The sequence below is a fragment of the Zingiber officinale genome, chromosome 1A (genome assembly GCF_018446385.1).
Source record: "Zingiber officinale cultivar Zhangliang chromosome 1A, Zo_v1.1, whole genome shotgun sequence".
Lineage (NCBI taxonomy): Eukaryota > Viridiplantae > Streptophyta > Magnoliopsida > Zingiberales > Zingiberaceae > Zingiber > Zingiber officinale.
In genome coordinates, this window is record NC_055987.1 from 83,578,940 (window position 1) to 83,590,030 (window position 11,091).

Genomic DNA, 11,091 nt, shown 5'->3' on the forward strand with positions numbered 1-11,091 from the left:
TATAATTTGTTTTCTTTGGGTATGTAGTATTGGTTAAGTCCTACTTGCGTGGTTAAGCACGCTTTCGGAACCCAAGCTTTACTTGATTGTTTGTGTTGGGTTATTAACGATTTAAATGTTTTATTTGAACTTGACTTGTAGCCAAGTCCGGTTTTGTTGTAAATTACTTTTTGATTATTTAAAATTAGATCTAAATTCTTAGATCTTGTTGTAAATTTTTCTAAGAGATCTTTTAATTTATTAATTTCTATTTTTAGTGATAAATTTTCCTCTTCAAGTGTTAGGTCTTGAGTTGGATTTGAATTTGTGATTTGTTCCTTGAGATTTTGATTCTCTTCAAAGAGCAATTTGTTTTCATTTTCTATTGTAATTAATTTCCTATTTAAACATGCAATAATTTTAAAGAACTTTTTATTTAAATTAAAGTATACCTCTTTGGGACCTTTGGAAATGAATACGAATGTGTTGTTCGATTCGGGTTCGGACCCGTCTTCCGATTTGTTCTCCGACTCTGCTCTGAGGGCCATCAATGCGAGGTGACTCTGGTGCTTCTGATCTTCGGCCTCCGATTCTCCTGAGGACGAGTTGTCCCACATTGCTTTGAGAGCTTTCTTCTTGGATGTCTTTGTCTTGTCGCTTTTCAATCTCGGACACTCGTTCTTGTAGTGACCCTTCTTGTTGCACCCGAAACAGGTCATGTTCGTTTGTTCGGTTGGGGAGTTGATCTTCTACAAGTCCTTTTTGCTGAAGGTCTTCTTCCTCCTAGTGAACATTTTCCTTACCAAGTTCACCAGGTACTCTTCGTCTTCAGAATCCTGGTCAGACTCATCTTCATGTTCAGACTTGGTCTTTGTTCTTTCCTTGGAGGAGCCTGCAAATAAGGAGATACCTTTCTCGGTCCCGACGTTAGTTTGCTTGTGTAATTCTAATTCACAAAATATTTTTTTCTAATTTTAACTTAGATAATTTTTTTGAAATTTTGTAGACATCCATAATAGATGCCCACAAAGTATTACGTGGAAAAGCGTTTAACACATACATGATTAGATCGCGATTCTCCATTTGATGTCCTATCGCGTGGAGTCCGTTGAGGATGTCTTTGATCCTCGCGTGAAGCTGACTCGCCGTTTCTCCTTTGTGCATTTTAATATTAAATAATCTGTTTAAAAGAAGGTCGCATTTCGTTACCTTAGCGTCACTTGTTCGTTCGTGTAGTTCGATCAGCTTGTCCCATAACTCTTTAACGTTTTGATGTGGTCCTACTCGGTTCAACTCTTCCTTCGTCAGTCCGCATTGTAGCGTGTTGAGTGCTTTAAAGTCCGTTGACGCTTTTTTCTTCATGTCTGGAGTCCACTGTTCTGGGTCTAGTGGAATTCTGAAGTTGTCAACCGGCACCTTGTAGCCTTTGGTGACGCTTAACTATTGGTCGAAATCTGTCTTTAAGTAGACTTCCATCCGCTTCTTCTAGTACAGGAAATCATCCCCGTTGAATAGGGGGGGACGTACTATGCTGAACCCTTCAACTTGAGACATTTTTTAACATGCACACAATTAAACAAATAGACGAGGGGTCCCAAGACTTGGTCTTGGATTAGTAGTGCGGAATAAAATAAAAGAAAACTAAAACTGAATTGGTGTTGCACCAATTCAGATTAAATTGCGAAAAAAGGATTCCAAAAAGGTAACAATACCAGTTTGGAATATGATAAAAAATTGAAAACAAAAAAAAATGAACAAAAAAAAATAGGAAAAAATTTCACCCCTGTCTGATTGGTGGTTGCACCAAATCAGAGCGGTACCTGCTTTGATACCACTTGTTGGATCGAGATATTCGCTAGAGGGGGGTGAATAGCGATTAAAAAAAATTTCGTATAGAGTAAGCAGCGAAAAACCGAAAACACAACGCTAACACAAGTTGTTTTACTTGGTTCGGGGCCTTTGTCGACTCCTACTCCAAGGCCCGCACTCGTTGAGTGCTTTCGTTGGGCAATTCACTAGCAATTCGAAATGATCGTTACAATTAAAGTACAAGAGTGCTAAATAGAAAAACAGTACAGACAAAAAAGAAGAAATAAAAGAACAACGCGTTGTTAGAGCAAGCGTTGGAGGATCTTGTTATTGTTGTTCTTTGACTCCAGCCTTTACCCTCCTTATATAGGAGGTTCGAGGTGCCTGGATCCCTTTAGGCACCCTGAATGTAACGTATTCGAGCCAACTAGTGATCTCCATGTGGCAAAGCAACGTTGTGGATAAAAATTACCTCCGGGGGCCCGGACCTCAGGGCGCCCGGATCCCTTCCGGGCGCCTAGACCCTTGTTTTCCAGCAATCTCCTTCCTGTAAGACAACGTTAGTCCGAGACAATGTAAATTATATATTCTACAAAACAGAGTGTTAGCACAATTTATGATAAAACAGAATAGTAATTAGATTCCGTTTCCTTGAGACCGGAATCTAGTCACGATCTCGACTTATATATTCGAAATGGATCTAAGTCGGATCGACACCTAATGTTCCCTTCCCGGGAACGCGTCCTCACAGTCACTCCCCTCTAGTGACTTACCTTCACTTATCTGCCAGACGTCTGATCAGTCCTTCGACCTGTCTGGACTCCGTGCCAGCTATCCGGTCAGCCCGTCGACCTAGCTGGACTTCGTGACAAACATCCGGTCAGCCCGTCGACCGGTTTGGACTTCGTGCCAGCTATCCGGTCGACCCGTAGACCTAGTTGGGTTTCGTGCCAGACATCAGGTCAGCCCGTCGACCTGTCTGAGCTTCTCCTGCACAGTCGGTCAAAGTGTTAGATAACAACGAAACTAACTTAATCTATTTTGTAATTCATCAAAACTTGAGTTAGACCGTTAGTACTAACCACTCCAACATTAACAACCCGATGTTTATTAGAAAATCAAGTAGTTGCTAGCATAATGTGATAGTTACATATAAGCGATATGCAATCGGTAAACTTGTTACCTACCACTAAAACTAAGAATGACTTGTTGACCAAAGTCAAGATTGTTCTTATTTATGGTGGATATCAACCCACTTAGAGAAAATCTACTATCTCCCAAATTTAAAATAAGGGTATTTGAATTTGATAAATAAGTTGACTTTTATTATATTTAAATCATTTACCTAAATAAAATCATGTCTCTAATACATTCTCATTTTTTTTTTATTTTTAGGTTAATTATTTAATTATAACTTTTGTTAATTTGTGTTCAATTTTGGACTCGAACAAACTAATTGGGCCAAACTTGTTGGGCTGGTTTTGAAGTTTAAGAATTATTCTCAAGGCTAAGAAGCTAGCTTATGTCCTTGATGAGTCTTTTCTCACAAGTCTTGATGCCAATGCAACTGGGGACCAATTTTTGGTCTATCAGAAACATAAGGTTGATTATATACTTATAAGTTGCATCATGCTAGCCGCTATGACTCCTGAACTATAGAAATAGCATGAGTATTTGGATACTTATGATATTGTCTATTATCTTCGTGAGCTGTTTGATGAACAAGCAAGATTCGAAAGGTTCGAGGTCTCTAAGCTTCTCTTTTGCTTAAAGATGTAGGAGGGTTCGTCTGTAGTACAATTTGTACTAAAGATGAATGACTACATAGAGCGCTTAACATCATTTAATTTTATGATGGATCATGAGTTAAGTATTAACTTAATTCTATATAGTTTACCAAAAAGTTATTCATAATTTGTGATGAACTATCCGATGAGTAATTTCGAATCAACCATCCATGAGATAATTAATATGCTCAAGACTGTGGAGCCTTCTGTTAAAGGTGAACAGAAAATTATGATATTAGTAAACTCCTCTAAGAAAGGTTCTAAGAGGAAGTCAAAACATTAGACTAAGGGGAAGAGCAAAAAGGCCGAGATAGTAGAACAAGCACAAAAGAACCTATGCCATCATTTGGCAAGATGGGACACTGGTTAAGAAATTGTAAGATTTATCTTAAGTCTATGAAGGATAATAAGGCATCCGACACTCCATCCTCTTTAGATATTTTCATTATTGATTGTCATGTTATTTACTCAAACACTTGAATATTGGATACTGGTGTGACTCACATATATGTAATGATATACATGGGCTAAGGAATGCAGAAGACTCGTCAAGGGAGAATCAAGCTTGCGAGTTGTGAATGGAGCAAAGGTTGTTGCAGTCGTCATCGGAACATACTTGTTAAAGCTTCTTCGTGAATGATGTGTGTAGATTACACTACAAGAAAAACCCTCATAGACATCGATTTTCCACCGCTGTCTATTACAAAATCGACTGATGTCTATGAAGGTGATGTAAAAGGTTTGCCATTTTAGACATCGGGTTATAATCGGTGTAGTATCACTTAACGACACCGCTTTTTGAATCGGTTATGAACCGGTATAGTATCACTTAATGACACCATTTCAGCAACGGTGTAAAACTGATGTAATATCAGTTAATGACATCGATTTTGGCAACGGTGGAAAAACGATGTAATATCAGTATTGTTTAACGACTCCGATTCAATTTCCGAAATAGTGAAAAATTGATATTATACAACATTTTAATAGTACAAAATTTAGTTAATATTATTATACATCGGTGTATCTAAACACACCAAGTCAATATCCATGTAACCAACACATAAATATTATTCAACATAAAAAGATAATAGATATTGTACATATCAAGTCCGTATCCACAAATTATACAAATATTCTTCTTACAACATCAAAAGATAATAGATATTGTACACATCAAGTTAGTATCCATAAAATACACATAATATTCTTTTTACAACATCAAGGTAGTATCTGCAATTTACATTCCATGCAAATGCATGCATCATCCAAAGTTTTCTAAAATCAAATACCTTTCCTACTCAAATGTAATCTAGCATGCATTCAGCCCACTCGAACCACACTTCATCAATTTTAACTCTGGAGTACTTGAGATTTGTAAACTGTAAAAACACATAAATAATATATACTAGTAAACCAAGACAAAAAATCATAGTTGAAAAAGCAGTAAGAGCACCAGGTAACAAGATAACTAATTGGAATGCTTAAAAAGAGAAACATTCATCAATTATCTCAACCATATCATATAGTGATAGATCTATCATTCCTGGGAACTTAATATAATCCAAACCAGAAATTATTGCAATGAAGTTTTCTTATAGTTGCAATTTAATTAATCAGTACTTATCTACGACTTTCAGTATGTACAAGCAGAAAGATACAAACAAAAATAAATTTCACCGAGTCTGAATATCTAAAACATTATAAAAAAAGGTTATTTGTTGAAATATATGCAATTTATAACCTTAGTATTAAACACTAGTTCTTCACAAGTTGAATACTGAACTGTAAGTCTTTTTTCACTAGAATTATTACTGATATGGATATTGTTACAAGATTTATAGTTTTGGTCATCAGCTAGAAGGGCTGTATGTATTTTGTTCGAGTATAAACTTAGTTGTATTCCAAGATAATTAACTATGATGCCTAAATTACATTGGTTGATGACAAATCACCTTCATGCATATAACTTGTGAGAATTGTATTGCCACATTAAAATACATCTATGTTTCAACAAAGGTAAGAAAAGAAGCAAAAAAATGTACATGTTGACAACATATTTCCAATCTTTGCAGCAAAAGGCGAAACCCTCGCCCCCAAGGCCCCCACAGACCGGACCTATGGTCATTGTGAGGGAGGTAAATCGCAGCACCCGAGTTAACATGGGACGGACCGGGTGGGATACAGGGATAGGGGATTTATTCCCCCGTTGCCACTGAGTTTCGACCCGGCGGCCTGACATATTTCCAATCTTTGGGCAAAAAGACAATAACGCTCGCCCCCAGCGCCCCCGTGAACCTTGCCCAAGGCTATCACGAGGGGAGTTAATCACGGTAGCCGAAGGAGTTAAAGGCGCAGTGGGCTGAGGGACACGAGGATAAGGGATTTACGCCCTTGCTACCGCCGCGATTCGAACCCACGTTCTCATTGGGCAAACTTCTACGCCTTAACCCCTTCGGATAACCCCGTGGGGCGACATATTTCCAATCTTGAATCTAGGCGAGAGAGAGAGAGAAATGTTATGCTGCATATCTTACCTTCCACACGCCACGAACACCTAAATTTTTTTTTTTATTTGATTTTTTTTTTTTTGCTTAATACTATAACCCAAACCCTAAATCCTAAAAGCAAAATCTTATTGGCATAACCAAGAGTTTAAAAATAATAAAAATCACTGTGAACAATGCTATAAGCATCGCCCACGCTGGGCACATAGGTATAGTTTAGTATCTAACATATGAAACTGTTATTTTGTTATTTCTAAATGATTCTAATTTCATCAATCCTACCAATTTGAAATAACCTACTTAAAATTTTTTTTCGTTCAATTCCAATACCAATTTTGACAAGAATGTATAGGAGCTACAACTAATTGCTATTATTTTATCAACTCTTGGAGTAACAATTCTAACACATTATGTGAAATCCATTCATTAAATACATCAAAAAGAGAAAGAATTACTGTTCAAGTGTAGATTTATACAGATTGTAGAGTTCACTCGAAAACCACTGCATGATAGATACCCCTTTATCTACACATAAAAGTTTTATGTCTAAACATTAGAAAGTAGGGTATGAGTAAAAAGCCTAAACTAGAGTCAGATAATGAAAATCAAAGAATAAATTGTGAAGGCTAAGGAGTACCTGAATGAGATGTAATCGGATTTGTTGGCAAATGTGATTATTCGTTTAGTTTCAGGTTTAGGCACAGGAAAGAGATGTTTAAGGATGTTTGCAGTCCTTTGACCAAGCTGTAGTTATTCACAATGAAGCAAAACAAGTCTGTACAAAGCTGTAGTTTGTACAGGTGTTTCACAAATGTACAAATTGTGCAAGATACAAAATTTACTTCTTCAAACCACATTCAGCAACTCAAAGAATGCAGTTGGACCAAATGGCAAGTGGCAAATGACCAAATTATCAGGCTCACCACGATGTTCATGCACAAAAATAACATCTATATATTCATGCGCTCGGCAAAACTCAATAATTTCTGAGATCACCTACAGAACAATGTATAACTGTGTCAGTTGACAACAAGAAAATATTTATAAAAACATCCAACAAATAGATACGAATCTCTAACAATATAGATTTTTTTTTTATAAAAATGGCACTATGAAGTTTATTTTTTAAACAAGCTTCAAATCATAAAAATGAGGATGACCATGCTATGCAATGTATTCCCATGTTCTTAGCGTTAATAAATTTCATCCCACTAACAACATATCAACAAGTATGGCAAAATAAATGAGTTAATTTGTAAACAGCAATAACTAAATACAATGACACTTATAAGTGCATACCTCAATTTTATACTTATAGAAGAATTGAGGAACATACTTGACTACCACGGTTCATTCTCGCTACGTTGGGAAATACCAATTTTAATTCCTAAATGAATAACATAATCATGTCAAACTTACGGACAGAGCTTTGATGCTTCTACGAAACATCACCAGGTGAAATATGACTATTGGGAGGGTACAGAAACACACTTTAACAAACTGACCAAGATGCTGGCTTAGCTCACGAGATGTGGTCAACAAAATCTTTGGATCATTTTCTGATGCGGTGGCATACTCATCGTCTATAAAAAAAAAGAAAAAACATTGATCAGAGTAATCCAAAAGACTAGCAATATGTTTCAAGATTCAATATTAAGCTTTGTACATAATTTTTAAGAGAAAAACAATTACGAAGTAATCAAGAGATAATTTAACCAAAAAAAATACAATGAAAGGATTGAACCTAATATGTTTCAGAATCCAATATTCAACTTTGCACACAATTTTCAGGAGAGGCAATTACAAAGCTATCGAGAAAAAATTTAATAAAAATTACAATGAAAGGACCGAACCTAATATGAATAATTTTCATTGATATTCAAAGGTATTTTTCTCCTAATTGAATGCACTGAGAGATTCAAGGAGAATATTGAAGAAAAAATGTAGATGACCAAATATTTGAATACTTGAGATAGAAACAACTGTAGCATTTTTTCCATTCGATCAAGAATGAAGGAAAGATAACCACTTCACAAAATCCGCATGAAAGTCTAGTCAATATTGAAGTATAACTTCATACAGAAAATTTGTGGACTATACAGAAGATTTGTGGACTCCAAAAGAATGAAACAAAGAATTTATAGTTCTCAGTCAAGCAGTAACTCACAGTGGATATACGTTGGATTGGCAAGGCATTGAACAAATTCCAACTCAAGAAGAAACCGCTGGCGACCATCATCAAGATCCTTGTAAGGATTCTTAAGTCTGTAGAAAAATATTGTTTAGCACACGCGCACGCACCCAAAAAAAATAAAAAATCAAAACCCTCAAATCACAGAAAACTGGGAAGAAAACACTTGCAGAGAATAGGAATCAGTAGGTTGATCAACATCATCTTTGCTGGAAGCCATTGCTTTTGAGCCCAGATAAGAAACCTATAGCTGGCAGAATTAGGAATCTAGGAAGCAGTCTTGTTGTCTAAAATGGATTGTTACCAGGCCAAGCTCGTTACAAACCCATCTCTGCTCCTTTGCACTTTGGTGGTCTGACCTAACAGAAGGATAATACTAAAGGATTTCAAAGATATCGACTTGGGGATACCAATCACTTCACACAAAATTGCAGGAAGATATAACACAAACAAGCACAAGTATTGCTCCACCACCTAGAGTTGATTTCTACAATAAGCATCCCATATATAATGAATGAAGAGGCAGTAAAAGAAAAAGCAAGGCAATTTACATAAAATCGCTTAAATATATAACAGTAGCAAAAGCAAGAACAAGCTATCCTGAAAATACTAATAGCATGAGTTGAGTTCAGAACGTAAGATCCCAACTCAGAATCTTGAACTACAAGGAAAAAAAATAAAAAGAAAAGAGAGAGCTTTCAATTACCATAAACTTAGTGATTCTGACCAAGAGAACTGTGAGAAGCGCAGATCTGGGAGTCCTATGAGGCATTGAGAGGGGGAATGCTGCTAGGGTTAGTGCCAGTAGCCGGATCTGGGAGATTGGGTTGCGTATGGTGTCACCGCCGCCTCTCCCACTCCCATGCGAACTGTGAGAAGCGCAGAGAGAAAGGTCGCGAACAAATCCAGAGAAAGACATTTTGTTAAAATATTTCAGCGGCGAAGAGGAAAGTGGTGGCGGAGTCGTGACGGTATATAGTGGACGACACGATATAGATTTAGCTTTGGAGGAAAGAATGAAGTGCTACAAATTTTGACTAAGTATTGATGGAAAAATTAAATTATTTGATTTTGATTCATTAACAACACTTTTAACAACGACTTTTTACTATCTGATTTCGTAGATAGAATAAGGAAACTATTATAGACACTGGGTTTTAAAAACCACTGTGAAAATCAATGTCTATTAACGGAAAAAGGGCGCTCATAGACATCGGCTAAAAAAACCGATGTCTATGAACGAAAATCTGCTCTCATAGACACAAGTTTTTGGAAAAATCGGTGTAAGATACTCAAAGACATCGAAATTTGCTTAAAACCGCTGTTGTTCCACCGATGTTTATGAGGGTTTTTCTTGTAGTGTTATATATACTTTTATGCATGTTTTGACGCACATTTATGTACTTTACTTACCTTGATCTATGTACTTTTACACCTCTTATCATATTTTCAGCATAATTACTCTTCTTTATCGAATATTTACTCTTTGTGTATTTTTTCTATTGACAAGAGCCACTTTTGGGGCAAAAATGATGCTCATGGATGATCCAGAAAGTAAACGAAGGTAAAAGACCTTGGCCGTGTGATCCCACACGACCGTGCCACCCATCCAGAGAAGAAGCAAGCCATGATCGTGCCCCCTATCTAGAGAACAAGCAAGACACGACCGTGTGATTTCACATTGCTGTGTCACTGACCCGTGGCCAAGAAGAAGCTGGCCATGTGGATGTCACACAACCATGACACGGGTCGTGCCAAGTCCGTACCCCAGACTATATAAGGGGTTCTCTTCCCCTTTTTCAAGGGAGGAAGATTCTTCCTTTGGGAGATCCATTTTAGTGCTAATCTACATCCTTCTCAGGCTCCGTTTGTCGATCCAAAGCAGTTTCCATCACCTCATCTACTCCAGAAGCAAAGGATTGAATCCGAAGATCACTTTACATGATTAGATAAGTTTTTTTTCTGTTCTTCTTCTAGTTGGGTTTTAATGTTTGCAATTCTTATATCTTTGGATTTTTTTTTTCTTCTAGCCATGGAGTAGATCTATTGTTCTAGGATTAAGAGATTAATTGTAGTGTGGATTGATGTAAGAACTCATAGATATACCAATTTCCTATCTAGATGACTTTATCATGCTTTGTACCTATTTGATCTTATGCGTATGCATCGTGTTTAGTTTAATTCTAATGTTTGATTAAATGGTTGTGCAGAATTATTGAGCCCGTAGGAGGGATGCCCTAGATTGTATGACTGAGGGGACCTTGTGATAGGGGTAACCTATTTCTGGACATTTAGGGAATCACTTTGAAGGGAGAAGCAATTTCCCACAAGAAAGTAGGGAATTATACGAAATTACTATTTTTATCTCTATGATTATTAAGTACGAGTGCATTCTTGTGATTTATGACCAAGGGGCCCTAGTGACAAGGGTGACTTGTTACCAGATTTCATAGGAATCATTCCTATTCAATAGCAAGGGATATTGATCCAAATATCATGCCAGCTTGACCACTATAGGCAAGAACCAGTAATGAATCTAACTTCCTACGAATGCATGTAAATTGAGGATAGCAATTGGTGGACCATGAAACATTAATAAACATTATAATGAAATCAAACCCCTAGAACATTTCCTAAAGCAAGTGTATCTCTCTGTTTTCTCTTCTCAGTCTTACTTCTCTTTACTTAAGCCATAACTTGCAACCGACAATTGTTTAGCTAATTCTCTTTGAGAGATCTCTAGTGCTTATAGCCAGTCTTTGTGAGATCAATATTTTATTACTTGACGATAATTGTGTACTTATGATAGTGTAACAAG

At 36.7% G+C, this 11,091-nt stretch overlaps 1 protein-coding gene across 1 annotated transcript; it reads right to left on the reverse strand.

The window, feature by feature from the left end:
- Window positions 1-3,859: 3,859 nt before the first annotated feature.
- Window positions 3,860-9,237, reverse strand: LOC121999457 (U3 small nucleolar ribonucleoprotein protein IMP4-like). Its single transcript, XM_042554143.1, has 9 exons — window positions 8,980-9,237; window positions 8,444-8,632; window positions 8,250-8,347; window positions 7,574-7,665; window positions 7,419-7,469; window positions 6,935-7,078; window positions 4,902-4,957; window positions 4,793-4,808; window positions 3,860-3,937 (listed from the first exon to the last, which is right to left on the reverse strand). Exons 2-9 carry the CDS (start codon window positions 8,491-8,493, stop codon window positions 3,860-3,862), a joined length of 585 nt encoding a protein of 194 aa, XP_042410077.1. The 5' UTR covers window positions 8,494-8,632; window positions 8,980-9,237.
- Window positions 9,238-11,091: the final 1,854 nt, after the last annotated feature.

Coding starts and splice junctions, on each gene's coding strand:
- LOC121999457 (XM_042554143.1), bottom strand. CDS start 8,493: ATGGCTTCCAGCAAAGATGATGTTGATCAACCTACTGATTCCTATTCT. Junction 7,666..8,249: donor CAATCCAACGTATATCCACT/GTGAGTTACTGC, acceptor TTTTTTTTATAG/ACGATGAGTATGCCACCGCA. Junction 4,958..6,934: donor TCTTTGAGTTGCTGAATGTG/GTTTGAAGAAGT, acceptor GTGTTTTTACAG/TTTACAAATCTCAAGTACTC.